The sequence below is a fragment of the Glycine soja genome, chromosome 2 (genome assembly GCF_004193775.1).
Source record: "Glycine soja cultivar W05 chromosome 2, ASM419377v2, whole genome shotgun sequence".
Lineage (NCBI taxonomy): Eukaryota > Viridiplantae > Streptophyta > Magnoliopsida > Fabales > Fabaceae > Glycine > Glycine soja.
In genome coordinates this window covers 49,660,096-49,679,936 of record NC_041003.1, presented here as the reverse complement: position 1 = coordinate 49,679,936, position 19,841 = coordinate 49,660,096, and the positions used below count along the sequence as shown (strand labels likewise).

The following is a 19,841-nucleotide window of genomic DNA, read 5'->3' as shown; positions in this document are numbered from 1 at the left end:
CAATGTTTGATTATAATAATTTGCTTTATTCATTCTTCTGAGAATACACGACTGAAAGATGAAAGTGATATATTACACCAACTCAATGTAAACCAAGCAACCCCCTCCCCAAAAATAAATAAATTCAGAAGATAGAATTCCATTACTAGTACTGAATATATGAATGTTATTTCAACTCATACATGTGATACAAATGGCCGCAGGGTAACAAAAAAATTATGATATAGGTCTGGTGAAGGTGACAAAGGTTACATAAGTCCAACTGATTTCAGATACACAAAAGAATGAAAACAGTAAAAAGATATATCTACACGAACACATCATTGAAGGTAAAAAGGAAACATGAGAGTAGTGATGACAGAATCCATAAGCTGGATATTAAAGTTAAAGTTGATACAGCTTCAATTTATACCAATTAAAGTTTGCAATATTGTCCACAACCTGCGATGTGTTAGAGACTTAGGGTTAATAACAGCATATTAAATGTATTAATTATTAACTAAGAAACAAGCTCACCTTAGGGTGACAAACTGCACCATGATGTGTTCTGCTTTTCAGCCACAAGCACAGCAATAATAAACTTCACAGAAGTAGTCGAGAAGCTTCTGCTGAGAATCAGACACTGATACTTGGTGTGTCATGAAACATGTGCAGACAGTATGCCAAATAGCCGATTAAACTCTAATTATTGAGCTTCAGCCACAACGCAGACCATCAAGAACATTTTATAAAACACATGTTGCATGACAGTAATATTACAGCAGATTCTTCTTCCAGTATTCATGCAAGTTGACTGATACAAACTTGATTCTGATCAGTCACATTTTTCTTTCATATTTCTCAGCAAACTTTTTTAGTAATAATCTCTGACGAAATGCCAAATATCTATCCAAACTAGTTCCAGCCCACTGTTGGCAAAAACATTCATCAGTTGGAACTAGAGATCCAAGTGGAAATGGTCCTTTTGGAGCTTTCTTTAGGGAAACCAAGAACCTATGACGAGGACGAATTCTCTGGTCTAAAGATAAGCTAAGATACATCGGGTATTTGGTCAAGGATTGCACTTCATTGTTAAGTTCATTAACCAAGTACAAATATTTGGGCTTTAGATTCTCCTCCAAGGACAGAGAAAGCACCTGCAGGCACAGTAATCAACATTAACAAGAATATATGGCAATATCATATAACATTTTATTTTCCTTGTTCTATTTGTGCAAATGTAGGGTATCCTACTAAAACACGATAATTTGGAAAGGATGAATGGAAATTGAACAGTAAAACACGATAATTTTCATATATTAATAATGAGGGAAATACATGCAAAATGACCTGTGTTAGGCTTGTCAAAACTTTCACGATGTCTGAATTTTTCATTCCTATGCTCCTTAGGAAATTTATTCTTGGAAGTAATCCATCATCTATGCTGTAATGGAGAAGTTGGGGATGTTTTGTCACCATCTTCACAATGCTATCTCTGGGTGCACCCAACTCTTTGGTAAGAAACATAGAACGAGTATTCCATGAAATGTCAATTCTCTGCACAAGAATTTGGGGACTAAGCTGAATGACCTTACCCAAATCTTTCTCCTTGATGCCAACTTCCTCAATTAAATATCTAACTGTTGGTTTTAACGAATTCTCAACACTATAAGAAAACAAGGATGGAGCAGCAGCAATGATTTGCCCTATTCTAGAATTAGGTATGCCCAGACCCCTCAAGAAAGCAACACGAGACTTCAAATTGTTCTCCACTGTATACTCAAGAATTTGTGGCTGCCTCAAAAGGATTCTTCTTACATCACTTTGTTTAACACCAACACTCAATAAGTATTCTAACCTTTCCTGTGCGGAACACACATTAATTTGAAGTGATTGCATGCGTCTCTCATACATTTGGACAAAGTGTGATTCTTTCATTCCAAAAGTGCTCAAGTAATCAAGAAGTGGTAACCATTTCACATCCAAAGGAATCTCTTCGGATAACCGGGGATATTTTTTATCTTTTACATTTCTACTATGCTGCAACTTGAAAAAAGATAAATAAACATAAGGTTCAACAGCACCACAAGTACATTAAATGGCACAATTTGACAGTTCACAGCATACCTTTCCACTCTCATTTCGTTGTAACGATGCCACTCTCTCACTCCTAGGCAATCTAATGCTTTGTTTGTTGTCAAAAGATCTCAAACCCCACTCCCATTCCTGTTGTCTATCTTTTCCTGCACAAACAAGATTCTGAATATTCAACTATCCCCCTTAAAACTAATCATCAATAAAACTCTTTCAAGCATACCTTTAGTTGTCTTTGACTTAAATCTCTTGTTGTTATTAACATCTAAGTTAGCAGGCTCAGAAAATTCCTCCTGCACACATGTTCCGCAATGAAAGGGAAAATTAACAAATAAAGAAGCAATCATCATCAATATCAAATTTCAACAGATAATTAAGCATTCCTCAGTTTTGTTACATTGGACTACAGAAACAATTCAAATGCATAATTAAAAACCCACTTCACTTATCAATTGAATTAGAAATTCATCCTAGAATTTAAAGAAAACTTTTTGACCAAACACAATGAAATCACAAAACTCACATCAGAAAGCCAATCATCATCCTCGTCGTCGTCGCTGACGTCGTCGTCCATTTCTTCGTCGCTGTCGTAGAACAACAGTGCCTCTCCATACTTTGACTTCCTGTTGCTCTTGAGAATCCTCGGATTGGAATGTGCTGCAAGTTTCACCAAATTCTTCAAACTTGCAGAACCCAAACGCCTTCTCTCCAAAATCCAAAATTGAGAACGAAAACTCGAAGGAGTCGAAAAGTATAGCAATGGATTATAAGGATAGAGAGGCAGAATAGCAGCCATTGTTGGAGAGAGAGAAACAGAAAAAAGAATATACTCCAAAACCCTAATAATAAGAATCTCTGCACTTCCAGAGGTTTATCTTCTTTTCTATCTGAAACGGTGTCGTTTTTTACTTAAAACCACATCTGAAACATGAGTCACACGAAGTAACGCGTATGTGGCGCGAGCCCATGGGCTAAAAAAGCCCACGTGGCATTATTATAACGGTTGGGTTGTTGTTGTGAAGTGTGAAATGAACGGGCTTGGGCAGTTAGTTACCGTACCATGGAAGCAGCAGCAGCGTCGCACAGAACTGTCACGTGACTCAAAAAAAGACAAGGTTTGAATAATGTTTGTGTTAAGAATGCAAGAAGAAGAAGGGTGGGTGCTGTGCCTGTGAATGTGGATGATGTAACCACAGTACTTGACCCAGCTCCAGTGCAAGTCACATGGCAAATTGTGGTTGGAGCTATAGGTACCTTAACTCACACAAATCACAACCTTTGATATTATACTTTGCTTGCCATGTTTATTTCATAGGACAAACAAAATTTATAAATACACGATGAGATATTATAACTTTTAAGTGACAGAGCTATCTATTGAAATTCAGTTATTGTCCTTTTGATTCGGAAAAAAACAAAATTTAGATGCAGTTTATGAGGTGTTTTTGATATTATTATTCTTAAATCAAATTACAGGTTCTTTTAATCAATAATCTGCTTAATAGAGATTTGCATAACTTCAATTCTGATTAGAGAGTAACATCAAAAGACTGCAGTGAAGTTTTGTGGTTATCTATATAGAAAGAGAATGGTGTTCCGAAATTGGGTTTTGATTTTGTGTGTTTGAATTTTGCGGCTGGGGTTACCCCTTTTGTGGTGGCAGGGATTGAATTTAGCAAAAGAATTGTAAGTCGCTTTTTTTTTTAGGTTGAGCTGCTAACTCATAAGTTATGAAATTCAGTGTGTTTCATGTCTTCATTGTTGGATATTGTTACAGATAGCTCAAAAAAGATGTGAGGTGTGTGGAGGGTCAGGGCTTGTTCTTAGGGAAAAGGAAAAGGACTATCTCCGCTGCCCAGAATGTGGTATGATTGCATTCACTTCTTCGTCCTCTCATATCATGTACTCAATAAAGTATGCAGCTGGGAGAATGTTATTGAATGTCTCAGAAATATTCCTGATTTATGGGGCTCTTTGATGTCTCGGTAGTTGAGCATCAAATTCAGTATTGAATGTGTGTAGTTATAAATTTTTTGGATGTACATTGAACACCTAGGAATTGCAGAAATCCCTGCATTCTCAAGCTAATTTGAATATCTACTGTCAACCTGAGAAAATTTTGATGTTGAAAAGGAGATATTTTTCATAGATCCTCTTCCTTTTGGTCTACAGTTCCTTTCATTTTGGTTATGAGGAGCTATGGCAAGTGTATGATGGTCAATTCTAACATTTCTTTAGTAATTCCCCTCCAGCAGTGTAATTGAAATACCATTGTTGAGCTGTACCGTTGACATTACTTCTCATTGCTTTGTTGTTTCCCTAATTTTCTTGTCATTTATGTTTTGTTGATCTACTTTTAACTAAGTTATCTGTGACAAATTTACCTTACAGTCCTTCATATGCTGTATATTGCAGGCGGGTTTCTTCCTTGGCAATCCTTGAAAAGATTCTTCTCCTGTTAATTTCTACAGCATTGTATAAAAAGCCATACTTCAACAATGACAACTTTATTTTAGCAGAGATTCGCTGTTTGTGAGAGCATTCTCTATTATACACAAATGTAAACAACATAGTAAAGCTATTTGCAATGATTACCAACAAAAAAATTTATTAGAAACATTGCAATTCCTTTTTTTGAGAGAAATGGTATTTGCTACCTTATTGATATACTCACCTTGGGAAAAAAATTGGTGCATCAATGATAAAAAATAAGAATGGGGACTTTCTTCTGAGCTAAGATCAAGATGCTGCACACACACACATATCAGCATGGCTGAGCTCTATACATTGGCTATGCCTGATTTCACAAAAAATGTAGTTTGATATCAATATTAGACTCTTTTTTGTGCCATTGGAGGCATTTTAAAGGTGAAATCTCAATATTTGGACTGTTTTTTTTTAAGTGGTGTATAAGCTTGATTTTCTAGCTGTTTTTTCATTGTAGGTTGTTCCTGTGTCTAGGATTCTGATTGAATTGGCTCCAATTTTCACTAATCTATTCAGCTACGGGTTGGATTCCCTATTTCTCCATTTTAAGACTATCAATCCATTATAAAAAGTTAAGGTGAAAAGAAGAAATTTAATCCATTCCATATGAGGATTATATACCAGTTAAATCAATAAAGTTTTGTATGTTTTCTCTGTAGTAACTAGTATTTGTTGTCTAGGGTAGCCTAGGTATCTTTTCTTCTGATGAATGATATGTATGAATTGTTAGAAAATAAAATAAAAATGAAAGAAATAAATAAGAAGAAGATACATAGTCTTAAATTAAATAGCAAAATAACAGTAGCAAAATAAATTTAATTGACAACACATGAATAATAGATTATAACATACAATAAGCACAAGGAAAAACTAAATTAAGGAAAAAAATTAAATAATCTGGGTAAAGCCCGTAAACGCTATTCTTAGAGAGAAAACGCCCCACTGCACTGGTAAAAAAATTTAATTGCGCTCCTCTCCCAAGATACGACAACCCGTTGGTTTCGATCGTGTACAGCGAAAGGATCCTCGAACCTTCTGAACATCAATGTTCTTGCTCTCACAAAAATAAATTTTTTATAGGAATAGAAAGAGACAATTTGTTGGGAGAAAGAAACTAGAGGCTCTGTGTCCTCTGTAGAAAAGAGAAAAGAGATATATATAGACATTTTTGCAACAACAAAATATGACCGTTGAAAATATGACTGTTAGAAACCAACTTATAGTTGTCACAACGTAATAAACTAGTTGACTCATTAACATAAAATCTTACGAAAATCTAAAATAAATATTTTATTTTATAAAATAGAATTAATATAATTAATATATATTTATAAATTTTAAATTAAAACACAAATATTTATCGACATGAATTTGCTTTGGCCTTGGTATCAGATAGTCTGATCTGATATAACCAACTATCTGAGAGCCTTAGTATATGATATATCCATGTAACGAATCAAACCTGGACTCAACAACTGGTTTCAGACGACAGTCTCTATATCTTCACTGAATGTCTAATTTTTGCCAGAATTTCAGTGATTTTGGAAATGAATGGGAAGCATGAGCAAGTCATTGCCTTTTCAGTCTCACACATCATATACTTGATATATTTTATAAGAACTTTTAATGCAACTACAGGATTGATAAAATTTAAAATGTATGTAAAGTTACTAAATGTATTACTTACCACTATCTTACAAGTTTGAGAGCAAGTGTTTATTTTATTTTACCTTTATCCCTTATTCCAAATAATGTATATTCTTAACACCAATCATGTCCAAATTCTCCAAGTTTTACCGTCTATTTCAAGCTACTGATAGTTGTTGAAGGAATCCAGAATTGAAAAACAGATTCCTCTTGTAAAGTCTCTCAAGGGCATTTTATCATTTTGAGGTTGATTCGTTTATTCCACTTACAATATACATACCTCGTATTAATTAAGGTGGTCAACACTTATTTTCTTCTCTTCAGTATTTGTTCTGCCAAAAGGGCTCCAAATGCCCTAAAGGACATTGGCATTATTAAATCCTTTATATCAATATCAATACCAACGCCATATAAGAAGATTCTCTTCAAATTAGGCAGCCCTGGTTCTTCTTCTTCTCTATAACTATGTTACTACTGATGTCACATACTAGTAATTGTTACATGACGCTTGGTTACCTAAAGTAGTCTACACGAATCTGTAACAAAATCTTCCAACCATATCCTTTGTTTAGTGTCCCTACTTTTAGGTGTATAGTCTTATATGATTTATAAGTATCTTAGGACTTTATCATATTGACTTTGAAGAGTGCATGATCTTGCAGTAAGGTAAGACTTTACTGACACACAAAAGTGCCACGTTAATAAATTTGTTATGTATAGTGATTATTTCCTCTCTGCTCCGAAATAGTAGTATATTTTTGTGCCGTTTTGCGTTTAAGAATCCTTGGCTTGGTGTTTGAATTAGTGCACAGCCACAATTTTGGACTTCAAATTTCTATCTATTAAATTACTCCGTTTTTAATAGTATTGATGGACTTCGACTACAAAATTTTGCTACTTTATTGCGTCCCTTTCTCGCTTTCTAAAGGGGTGATGGGATGAAAACGGATCCTTTGCTTTGCAACCAACTCTCTCTCTCTCTCTAGCTCAAACTCCACCAAATTACAGTCGAATACTGCATCTGATGCTGCACATTAATTGATCGCAATTGGTCAATGTTAATGGAAATTGGTCAATTTTTTTTTGGGATGGTCAACAATACTGACAATTTTTAATGTCAATTGACTAATTCACAAAACATTGGTCAATCTTCAATTAACATGCACCAATATTGCGATTAATTGAATAATCGTAAAACAAGTTAACCAATGACTAGCCTCTTAAATGCAATGTATGGTTGTAGATAGTAATTTGACTATAGAAAGTTGATTAGAGAGGATCCAAATCTGTAATGTGACCGTTTAACAAATTTATTGAGTATTTAAAACATTTTTATTACTGGTAATTGCTTCTAACTATTTTAAAAAGAATATTAGTAGATGATTTGTAATTTTAATATAACAAAGATTTTTATAAAATATTTTCTATTTTTATTTTCTGAATTAGAGCTCTAAACTCATTCATTAAGCTTCTTCTTCCTCTTCTTTTAACAAATAGAAAAAAAGGTTAAATTAATTTTTGGCGTTTATAGTTTAAATATTGGTACCTTTTAGTCTTTATAGTTTGAAAGTGATATTTTTAGTCTTTATAATTTATATTTTAATTCTCTTTTAATTCCTATAATTTAAAAGTGGTTTTTTTAGTACTCATGATTTGTATTTTAATTCTCTTATAGTCATGAAAGTGATTTTTTTAATCCTTATCATGTGTATTTTAATTACCTTTTAGTCTTTACAACAAAAATATATATAAAAATAATTAGTTACAAATTAATTATTAATTATCAATTATTTTATATTATAAATTATTTTATGATAAATTAGTTACAAATCACTTGCTAATATTCTTGTAGTTAATTATAATTGATAATATTACTCATATTTTAATAATAAGCACTAAAAAAAATTAAAATATAAAATATAAAAACTAAAAATATCACTTTCAAATCATAAGAATTAAAAATGAATTAAAATATAAATTATAAAGACTAAACAGATCAGTCTCAAACAACAAAAAAATAAAATATAAATGATATGCACTACAAAAATATTATAAGGAGTAAATGATACTAGGATGAAAATATAAGCAACAAATAAGTAATTAAAGCTAAAAAAAATAACCGCTACAAATCTATGACGTATTGCTGACAAGAAATTCATGTCATCGTACGATTTACCACATGAATAATCAGGGTGTTGCATGCAGCATGTTGGTGTTGAAACAAACAGATAAAGAACAAAGTGAAACCAATTTAGCTCAAATTTCAACTCAGCTTCCAGACACTCAAAACGAACAATACAAACATAGCATTCGTACTAAAGATACTTTTATGCATGTGGGTGTGATTGCTCGTGAAAGTGGTTGAAGCCAAACGCGTCGCGTTGGTGGTTATTAATTAAAAACTGCTCTTATTGTTGCAATTTTAATCATGCATAAATGCAAGTATTAAACAAAGGAGGGAGAAAAATTATTGATGGTCTTATACTAATACTAATGCCTAATTTATATCCCTACAAATGATGAAAACCGTGTGGGCAATGTTATCAACTACCATACCGACACACTCTCTTTGCTTTTATTGTCTTTTCTTTTTCAATTACACGCGCTAAAATCATTTACAAGAGACGTCAACAAATGACCAAACTTAATAAAAATCTTCATGTCGATGGGGAAAAAGATCACTTTTTTCTCCCCAAAATTAAGATTAAAATGTAAGAAACAGCTATGTAAAATTCTGGAAAATGGTTTTAAATACTCATTTTAACTCATCAAAGAAAGTATGCATATATTGACTCCTTACATGATTTTTCTCTTCCTTCATACGTGAGTCCATTTTACAGATACGATTTGTTTGGTTTAACTTAAAGTTAAGTTATTGGCAGTTAAATCACGTTTTTTTCAGGTGACGTATGACTTAGGTCGTTGCTTGCATCAAAGCCTCTACCCGCTAATTAATGTTTACGTGCCATGCACGTGCGTCTGTATTCGGAACAGTGAGTGAACCCAAATAAAACAGGTTTCAGACTTGTTATTATGCATTAATTAATATTTATCAATTTTATTAATGAATAATCTATAAAAAAATTAGTTAATCATTTATAGTAAAATATCTTTTTTTAATTACTATTTCTTGAAGAATTTGAATCTAATTCTATTCAAATTAATTACATGTAAATATGCAAAGGAGTTTTAAAAAGAATATAAAGTATAATATTTAATATTATTAATACTTTTTTTGTGATTTTAGTAAAGCAGAATTAATTTTTATTTTGTAACCAACGATTTTAAGATGCGTTAAAAATATTCTTTATCTTTTAAGAAATGAAGAAATAAAATTGAATGCTTAACTGCTTAGGAGGTGTTTAACAGAAAAAACACGAGTTTAATTAACTTTATAAGTTTATTGACAATGAGTAAACGAAAAATTTGGGAGATAAACATGATTGAATCTGCTTAAATAATTTTGTGGGGGAAAAAAACAAGACTAATAATTGCTTAAATAAGCGCTCCTATAAAATATAGCACTCAACAACCTTGTATTTGGTCTTTACCTCCAACCTTGAATAAAACTACAAAAACAAAAACAAAAGCCCACATGCATGCCAATTCCTCCTCGTTACTTTTACCTGCAAAAGTGCCAAGTCCTTGCATCAGTTCTCTATTGTTTTGGCCTCAAAGTTCAGATCATGCTTTCCTTTTCATTTAAGGTGAGAGTCTCTGAAAGTATTGTGCTGATCTTGTTTTCTACTTTTCTTGTTTTGTATGAGGATGTATTGTGGTTTTACTTTTTTACCATATAGAGGTGTTTGTGCTGCTCATTTTGAAGTTGAAGGAGTTGCTGCATCTTGTCTTATTTATCAGAGAAGAAAAAAGTTACTTTTTATGGAAGTTATTGAGTTTGTGAAAATGGGTTGCTGGTTTATAGTAGTGATTTTTTCGCTTTTTTGTCTAGCTTTTCAGTTTTCTTGGGGGGAAAGCTTAGTGGAACACTTTAGGTTTTGTTGAGTCAACAGGGTGATTGATCTGAGTTTCTGTGTCTCCGTGTGTTTGAATTTGTATTTTTAGTTTATAATTGGAAGTCCCTATTCACCTTTTTTATGTAATGGAGATGAAGTTTAGAGCATGTTTCAAGAAGTTTGAGTTCAAGAAAATACTAATGGATCTTCAAAGTATTCCTTTAAGGAATTGAAAATCATCAATAGCATGTGGGAAGCATTTCTGAACAATCTTATCTTTTCACTTTTTCAATTAATAAGAAAGAAAGGGACAAAGAAAGAACAAGAAATGGTCTCTCTTTTAAGTAGCAGCAGGTGTTCGAAAATTCATTATTTAGTTAGATTTTTCAAGTCAATCTCCATTTCTTGATTGCATCAAATTTTAAAGCACAGACAGTAACATGGAAAGTGAGAAACTAAAGCAGAGACTGATTATGAAAAATTCAAATAAAATGATAAAATTGCAGTTTTGTTCAGATATTAAGAACTAAATTCTTTTCATGTGGATTGTGAAGATCAGACTGCCTCTTTGGTGCGCTGCAAGTTGGAATAGCATATAATAAATCTGGAAAATATAGTATGTTGTATATAAGTTTGGTTTTCTAGTTTTGAAATGCCTGCTTTATGCCTTCAATAAAAAATCCAACTCTGTCCTTACTGGTTTCTAGCCTTTATTTGAGTAATAGATTCCATATTCCTTAACTCCTGACTTCAAAGAATACATTTTAGGCAATAGCCTCAACACTACCTGCTTCTTGTTCCATCGGAACTGAAACTAACTTTTTGTTTTTATAGGGTTGTAGATCTGGTTATTTTGTTATCTATCTTTGTTGCTTTAACTGTTGTGTTACCCTTTCTGCAGAATATCTCAGAATTTGAGTACACTGCTAATGTCCAGATGGAATTGGAGTAAAATGTGGATAACAAACACTTTAAATAGAAGTTACTGACATTTGTTGTTCCAAAAAAGAGAGAAATAATTTTGGTGTTGTTTGCATATATTCAAAGAACCAGTTACTTTTCAAATGCAAATGTCTCAGAAACATAAAATGTCCTATGACTCTAGCAGGTTCACCAGTGAGCCTGTGCAAAATCTGGGGTCATGTTGCTTCCTGCAAAGTGGGAACCTAGACTACTACTCATCCTCTGATAACAGTAGCCATGCAACCTACCCTTCTGTTTGTACTTTCGAACAATATTGCACCCTGGAATCTTCTACAAACAACAATTTACCTTCCCTAAATTCTTCATCTACTGTCAGTTTCTCACCTAACAATAGCCCAGTCTCAAAGCTGCAATCAAAATCAAACGTGTTGAGTTCGCAGAATTCTCTTGAACTTGTTAATGATTCGCTAGAAAACGAATCTTGTTTGACACTTAACAATGACGAGCTGAGGCACAAGATAAGAGAGCTTGAAAGTGCTTTGTTGGGACATGATACATATATTCTGGATACTTATGATACCATAATTCCAGAAGAATCTGATTCATTTATGTTAGAGGCAGAAAGATGGAAGAGAATGATGGAAATGATATCTAGAGGGGATTTGAAAGAGATGCTCTGTACATGTGCAAAAACAGTGGCAGTAAATGATATGGAGACAACTGAATGGTTGATGTCGGAGTTGCGTAAAATGGTCTCCGTGTCTGGTGATCCAATCCAACGACTGGGAGCATACATGTTGGAGGCTCTTGTTGCAAGGCTGGCCTCTTCAGGAAGCACAATCTACAAAGTCTTGAAATGTAAAGAGCCTACTGGTAGTGAACTCCTTTCACACATGCATCTACTTTATGAAATCTGTCCATATCTCAAATTTGGGTACATGTCCGCAAATGGAGCTATTGCTGAAGCCATGAAGGAGGAAAGTGAAGTCCACATTATTGATTTTCAGATTAACCAGGGAATTCAGTGGGTAAGCCTAATCCAAGCTCTTGCTGGCAGACCTGGAGGACCCCCCAAGATTAGAATAACAGGTTTTGATGACTCCACTTCAGCTTATGCCAGGGAAGGGGGCCTTGAAATTGTTGGAGCGAGGTTATCAACGCTTGCACAATCATATAATGTACCCTTTGAGTTCCATGCTATACGAGCTTCTCCCACTGAGGTTGAACTCAAAGACCTTGCACTTCAACCTGGTGAAGCTATTGCTGTGAACTTTGCCATGATGTTGCACCATGTTCCAGATGAAAGTGTGGATAGTGGGAACCATCGTGACCGGTTGGTGAGATTGGCAAAGTGCTTGTCTCCTAAGATTGTGACACTAGTTGAGCAAGAATCACATACCAACAACCTCCCATTCTTCCCCCGTTTCGTTGAGACGATGAACTACTACTTGGCTATTTTTGAATCAATTGATGTTGCTCTGCCGAGGGAGCACAAAGAAAGGATTAATGTGGAGCAGCATTGTTTGGCTCGAGAAGTTGTCAACTTAATAGCATGTGAAGGGGAGGAAAGAGTGGAACGTCACGAGCTTCTGAAGAAGTGGAGATCGCGTTTTACTATGGCTGGATTCGCACCATATCCACTGAACTCGTTTATTACTTGTTCAATAAAAAATCTTCAGCGAAGCTACCGAGGACATTACACTCTAGAGGAGAGAGATGGGGCTCTGTGTCTTGGTTGGATGAATCAAGTTCTTATTACCTCTTGTGCTTGGAGGTGATGATCCAATGGCAACTGGTTCATTTTTGTTATTTCAGACTTTTAGTTAGTTTATGTATCATCATAATCTTCTTACGCAGAATTCATAGTCAAGTTACTCTGTAGTTTGTTATAAAATAAAATAAAAAAAGAAACACTAGATTTATGTTAATAATGCCAGTACCAGCAAGCAGGAACTCATCAAAAGTAGAAGAAGAAGCAAGCAGCACTATGTATTCTGTATTTTGCTATGATACCCCTTACAAAGATAAAAGAATAATGACAATTTACACCTACAAAAACATGTTAGCTGAAAATTATTACAAAACAAGGAAGAATGGAACTGGGATTTCTTACTACAAAGTTTTCTAAGCTAAACTACATTTCTCCTAAACCAGTTGAGTGAGACCCTTCATATTCACCATCAACTTCATTTACTGCAGTTCCAGCAATTATCCTGCAAATTATTGCTGCTTTTTTCGCGTTTATGTACTCTGGCAGTGGCAGTTGTTCTTTTTCTCAACTCTTTGTCACTTGTATTCAAGTGAATCTCGGCATATCGTGTGTTGAAATTAAATTGAATTATTTGGCAAAGATAACAAGATGGATCTTTACACAGATCGTGAACTTTCTTAGAAGATTTTCCTTGAAAACATATCATTGTAGTACCATACAACCGCAACAGTTCATTCCCATCAACTGTGCTCCTCGGATGCCTTGGATTTTGCTCAGAGGCCACCTTCTTGACATATTCTTTATACTTCTCAAACCTTTCAAGGACTTCTTATGATTAACTCACCCTGAGGACTGTTCTAACCTTCTTCATTGGCTTTGATGTGTTGAACCAAGCTTTTTGAAAGATCATCTCCACAATTTTTCTTGATGGATCTCCAACACTCAGCTCTGCCATAATTTTATAATGACATTAACAACTAAGAAGTTAGTAGAACAAAACATATAGATAGTGAAACAATGGATAAAGGAAGTATGAAAATATAAACCTATTGCTCTAACTAGTTTCTTCTTATAATCCTGTTACATTACAAGGACTTCTATAAAATCACAATTCTTACATTTCAAACTTATTTATCATGAAACACTGATTTTTTAAGACAAAAGAATGTTGTGTTCATGCAAATAAGAGCAGCATGCAACTTAGTAACTTACTTACCTTGAAGCCTTCCCAGTGTGTTGCTTGGTCTTGAACCACTAGGCTAGTTGGAGTTTGTCAATGGAATAGATCAGCAGAATATTAGTTATTAATTGACACAAATTTGTTGGCCATTCAAAACAATAGATCTTATATGATTATACAATTGTAATTATCTTCTTAATTAGTTATCCCAACTGTAAGATAACATTTATTCCATATTGACTATTTAATGCACAAATGTAGAAATAAAATTGTATGAGCACTATTTAATGCAGAATTCTCCATAGGAGAACACAATTTTTTCATCTACAACTTTCTTAGTCTAATATTGTATCAGTCTAGGTTGCGATCCTATGATAGTTCTGTCCAAAATTTCTAGCCTCTTGGTTTTGCAAGACTACCCAGCTCTTTCTCCTTGTTCCTTTTGTGATTTCCCTCTTGTGATTACCTTTTATTTCCCTTAGCCTTATGTCTAGTGACATGTATGATGTCTTATTCATTCGCCTTAATGGCAAGAACCATTCTGTCTGGGCATTCCAGTTCTAGATATTTGTCAAAGGTAAGAACCTTTGTGGTCATGTTGACGGTACCAGATCTGCTCCTAACAAAGAAAACCAGCCGAACGAATATGTTGTGTGGAAAGTCAAGGACGCCCAAGTCATGGCATGGATCATAAGCTCTGTTGATCCTCATATTGTTTTCAATCTCCAACCATTCAACACTGCAACCAAGATGAGGGCCTATCTCAAGAAGATTTATAGTCAAAATAATACTACTAGAAGGTTTCAGCTAGAACATGAAATTGTCATATTTCAATGGGATAGTCTCTCAATTTTTGAATTCTATTATCAGTTCATGAATCGTTGGGTTGAATACATTGACATTGTCTATGAAGATTTGTCAAATGAAGGTCAAATTGCAGCACAACAAGTTCATGAGACCATGGTTATCAAACTCGCATTTTAAATCGTAGAATCGTACAATTTTACGATTCCACTAAGCCTTAGCGAGTTAAATTAGAAGGAGAATCGAAAACAGAGTAGACTCGTCTGAGTTAGCGCAAACTCTGACGAGTTTGGATAGACTCACGAGTCTACCCTGAGTCTGCGGGTTTACGAAAAACCCAAAATGACGTCGTTTTATTTGGTCGCGCTTCATTTTCTCTGTCTGCCTTGTTCGAGTTCTACAACTACTTATTTCTTTTTTGCTTCATGGTTTCTTGCTGCGACGATGAAGGGACAAGTATGCGATGGTGGGGTGCGACGATGAAGAGAGGCATTCAGTGCCGAAGTGCGAATGTGCGACACGGTGAAGTGTTTTTCAGTTTTTTCCCCTTTTTGATTTTTGTCAAATGTTTTTCCCTTTTCACTGATCAAGTCTGCAACTGCTTATTTTTCAAGTGTTTTCCCCTTTTCACAGTGATGGACCCATTGCAAAGGAGTTGATTCCCAAGCTCACTATTGTGAGGAGAAATTTATCCTCCAAGCTAGGGGTAGCGATACTAGATATTGACGTAAGACCATCTTTTCTCAAATTATACATTTTTTGGAATAGAGTTAATTTTTACTTGTATATACATTTCTGATTAAAATGTTAAATACAGGTTCAACCAGTCATTGCCTCTACCATATTACTAAAGCGGGTTGGAGGAATTCTATTTGTGCTTGGCAGTACATTTGGATCTTATCTTCTGGTAAGGGCTTGTTCTCTTAGCTTTGAAACAAATAGAAGTTGTCATTCTTAAATTTACTTTTCCGATTTTGATCTTTGTTTTGGTTCTAAAGAATTATAACCGTGATTTCTATTTTTTTTTCTTTTTCTAGTTCTTGTATCTGGGACTTTCTACTCCAATTCTATATGATTTCTACAACTATAGATCTAATATCCCTGAATATTATTTATTTCTGAATGATTTCATTCAGTTATGTGCAAACTATTTTTTATTTCCTATGTTTTTATCTGATGATTTTACGTGTGTAAGAACTTTAATATAATGTGTTCACTTTGGATGGCAGAGCACAACACTTTGCGGTGCATTGCTATTTTTTTATAAAGATGAAGGACTAGATTACCAGAAGACAAATCAGGAAGAAGATCCCAAAAGCAAAGACAATTTAGAAATTAGAAAAAGATATGTGTAATTGTTTCAGTGAAAAGGTTATTAAATTTCTTTGTTGGAGCGTTATGCTTAAACCTTTTTGTGTTGATGATTTTGTATGTTGCCACATAATTTGATTATGAATATGCTTAAGCATTCTGATACCATTGTGTTGTGCTTAAGCATTCTCATACCATTGTGTAGTACTTGCACTAAGAATTTGATTATTTTCATTTATTTTAACATTGTAATATCTACTTATGATTTTATATATATGAATATTAATATATAATTTTTATTTGAGTAAACTCTTATGAGTTTACGATTCGATTCTACGAGTTGAGTTTATGAAACCCCCACGAGTTTAAGTAGAATCACGAGTCTGATAACCTTGCATGAGACTACAAAAAGAGATCAATTTCTTATGAAATTGAGATCTGACTTTGAGGGTATTCGGTCCAATCTCATGAATAAAGGTCCTATCCCATCCTTGGATACATGCCTCAATGAGCTTCTTCGTGAAGAACAACGTCTCCTAACTCAAGCATCCATGGAACAACAAAACTATGTCTCTTTTTGAGTTGCTTATGTTGCACAAGGAAAATCTAAACGTTGAGACCTAAATGTTGTCCAATGCTTTTGTTGCAAAGAACTTGAACATTTTGCTCCGCAAAAATGATGACCATATCATTAAAGAATGCCCCATAAGACCACCAAGGAAAACTGAAACAACCTTTACTGTTGCTGCTGGTCCTTCTACTGCTAATGGTTCTGTGAATGAAAATGCTCCTGCCTATGCGCAACGAATGGCTCCTAAAATGATCCAACAAATTATAATTGTTGCATTTTTTGCTTTAGGACTTTTAGGTAAGCCTTTTTCTTCTTTTACTTTGTGGTATTTTGACTTCGATGCATCCAATCACATGACCAACAGTTTTGAATCCCTTAAAAATGTCACAAGATATTCTGGTAACCTTCAAATTTATATTGTTGATGGAAACGGTCTACCAATCATAGCTATTCATGACATTTCCTCTTCTTTAACCAATTGTTTTGTTTTCCCTGGTCTCACTAGTAATCTTATTTCTATTGGTCAACTAGTTGACAATGATTGCAAAGTTGCATTTTCTCAAAATCTGGTTGTCTTGTGTAGGATCAACAATTAGGGAAGATGATCACGAAAGGACCTAAAGTTGAACGTCTTTTTCCTCTTTATTTCTCTCAGCCTCAATGTTCTTTTCTGCCTTTTGTTTCTTGTAATTTAGCTATTGTTAATTTTCAAATATGGCATAAGCGCCTTGATCACCTAAACTCTTATGTACTTCATGACTTACTGAAATCTAGTGTTCTTGGTAATAAAATTTTCTCATCTCTTAGTGTTATTCAATTTGATTGCAACTCTTGCAAACTTGGGAAAAGTAAAATTCTGCCATTTTAAATTTATAAATCAAAGGTAAATCAACCTTTTGATATGATTCGTTGTGATCTATAGGGGATTGCACCAATTATATCTCATGTTAATTACAAATACTTCATCACTTTTATTTATGAATATACTCATTTCACTTGGGTTTATTTTTTGCGCTTTGAAGATGAAGTATTCTCTATTTTCTTCCAAGATTAAAAGTTTGCATTCCGACAACGAGGGAGAATATACGTCTCATTTATTTCAAGAATTCTTGCAGACAAATGTCATTTTATCTCAAAGGTCATGTCCGTCCACACCCCAACAAAACGGGGTAGCTAAAAGGAAAAATCGTCATCTTCTTGATGTTGTATGTACCCTTTTGTTTGAATATTTTGTGTCACCTCAATTTTGGTGTGAGTTTCCATCCACTACTGTCCATCTTATTAACCGCCCGTCTTCTCAATCATTAAACCATGATTCTCCTTTCTTCAAGTTATTTGGTCACAAACCTACTTATTTCAATCTACGCACTTTTGGTTGTATTTGTTATGTTTACCTTCCCCTACAAGAACACACCAAGCTCACAGTTGAATCTGTTAAATGTGTTTTTCTTAGTTATTCTACCCACCATAAATGGCTTGTGTGTTATGATCCTAATTTACATAGGCTTGGAGTTTCTAGAAATGTCATTTTTCAAAAAGATACATATTTTTTTTCCAACTAACCAAAACACTCCCTTTTTTACATCCACACCTGTTTTGCCATTGTTTCTTAACAAATCTATAGGAAAACCAGCACCACAACCTTTATTGGTGTATCAAAGACATCAGGTTGTTCCACCAAATCCACCACATCTCCAAGGCCCTCTCCCGATCAATCTCTAGTTGTTGATCAAGTGCTTCATCCAGCACCAATTTCTTTAGTTCATGGTACTTGCATTACTAAACCACTGGAAAAGTATGGTTTTTTCTTCCTCTTTATCATTGACAATGACTATAGCATTTGTTCCTATTCCTTTTCCTTATAGACAAGCCATGGAGCATAAATGTTGGAGAGAAGCTATTGAAACAAAACTTCTAGCACTAGAAGAAAATCAGGCATGGAATGTTGTAACCTGTCCTTCTGTCAAACCCCTAGGCAACAAACAATGTAAAGCTTTGTTCGAATGGATCAATTGATAGATACAAGGCCATACTAGTTGTTCTTGGAAATAAGCAAGAATTTGGTCTTAATTATGAGGAGACCTTTGCACTTGTGGTCAAAATGACTATTGTGTGCATCTGAATTTTGACAAATACACAAGATGAATGTTAAGAACGCATTCCTCCATGGTGACCTCAAGGAGGAAATTTATATCATACTTCCTACAGATATGCCTTCCCCTTTGCCTAATGTTGTTTGCAAACTGAAGCGTTCTTTATATGGATTGAAACAGGTACTGAGAATATGGTTTGAAAAGTTTTGCACAACACTGCTTGGTTTTTTCTTCATACAAAGCAGGTATGATCCATCACTTTTCATACAAAAGGAGCTTAAAAGGAATTGGCATACTTCTTGTTTATGTGGATGATATTGTGGTCATCGGATTAGATCAAAAGGTTATCAATACAATCAAGAAATTGTTGCATTCAACTTTCCACATTAAAGGCCTTGACCAACTCATTTATTTCTTGGGATTAGAAGTACACTTTCAACAAAAAGACATTTTTTTCAATCAATACAAATATATTCAAATCTAATTCAATTAGTTGGTTTCACTAATTCTACTCCTGTTGACACTCCAATGGAAATTAATCTGAAATTGTGACGAGATGAAGGTGACCTTCTACTAGACCCAACTTTCTATCATAAGCTGCTTGGAAGTCTTGTTTACCTAACTATCGCGAGACCGGACATCTCATTTGTTGTCCACATAATTAGCAAATTCATGCAATTTCTTCGAAATTTGCATCTTTCAGTAGTACACCGTATTATTAAGTATCTGCTTGGTACTTCTAGTTGTGGTCTTTTCTTCCTTACTGGTGCATCAACACAACTTCAAGCATATAGTGATTTTGATTGAACTAGATGTCCAAACACATAGAAATCCACTACTGGTCGGTGTATGTTCTTAAGGGAAGCTCCAATCTCTTGGAAATGCAAGAAACAAGAATCAGTCTCCAAATCATCCATTGAAGCAGAATACCATGCCATGTCGCTACATGCTCTAAGATTATTTGGCTACGCGGTCTCCTTTCAGAGCTTGGTTTCTTATAAGTAAAACCAACTCCACAGCATACTGACAATACAAGTGTCATTCAAATTGTCATAAATCTTGTTTACCATGAAAGAACAAAGCA

The 19,841-nt window shown here is 34.3% G+C and overlaps 3 protein-coding genes and 1 long non-coding RNA gene across 6 annotated transcripts; 3 read left to right on the top strand and 1 right to left on the bottom strand.

Moving 5' to 3' along the window:
- Nucleotides 1-123: 123 nt before the first annotated feature.
- On the bottom strand, nt 124-3,122 carry LOC114402961 (transcription termination factor MTERF9, chloroplastic-like). Of its 2 annotated transcripts, none has more exons than XM_028365675.1 (6): nt 2,597-3,122; nt 2,297-2,366; nt 2,107-2,222; nt 1,330-2,025; nt 517-1,136; nt 124-441 (listed from the first exon to the last, which is right to left on the bottom strand). In XM_028365675.1, exons 1-5 carry the CDS (start codon nt 2,867-2,869, stop codon nt 819-821), a joined length of 1,473 nt encoding a protein of 490 aa, XP_028221476.1. In that variant the 5' UTR covers nt 2,870-3,122; the 3' UTR covers nt 124-441; nt 517-818. The 2 variants fall into 2 exon arrangements, with proteins under 2 accessions (XP_028221476.1, XP_028221483.1); XM_028365682.1 differs by having other exon boundaries at nt 1,330-2,019.
- Nucleotides 3,111-4,744, top strand: LOC114402975. 2 transcript variants are annotated; one of them, XR_003664562.1, is made up of 3 exons: nt 3,111-3,323; nt 3,851-3,938; nt 4,489-4,744. It is a non-coding gene; the product is annotated as an uncharacterized LOC114402975 (long non-coding RNA). The 2 variants fall into 2 exon arrangements; XR_003664560.1 differs by lacking the exon at nt 3,111-3,323 and adding an exon at nt 3,709-3,759.
- A 4,997-nt stretch (nt 4,745-9,741) lies between these two features.
- Nucleotides 9,742-13,018, top strand: LOC114402943 (scarecrow-like protein 21). The gene is made up of 2 exons (XM_028365653.1): nt 9,742-9,914; nt 11,065-13,018. Exon 2 carries the CDS (start codon nt 11,228-11,230, stop codon nt 12,863-12,865), a length of 1,638 nt encoding a protein of 545 aa, XP_028221454.1. The 5' UTR covers nt 9,742-9,914; nt 11,065-11,227; the 3' UTR covers nt 12,866-13,018.
- A 225-nt stretch (nt 13,019-13,243) lies between these two features.
- Nucleotides 13,244-16,322, top strand: LOC114402950. Its single transcript, XM_028365663.1, has 4 exons — nt 13,244-15,304; nt 15,416-15,509; nt 15,600-15,689; nt 16,012-16,322. Exons 1-4 carry the CDS (start codon nt 15,246-15,248, stop codon nt 16,135-16,137), a joined length of 369 nt encoding a protein of 122 aa, XP_028221464.1. The 5' UTR covers nt 13,244-15,245; the 3' UTR covers nt 16,138-16,322.
- The last annotated feature ends 3,519 nt before the right edge of the window (nt 16,323-19,841 follow it).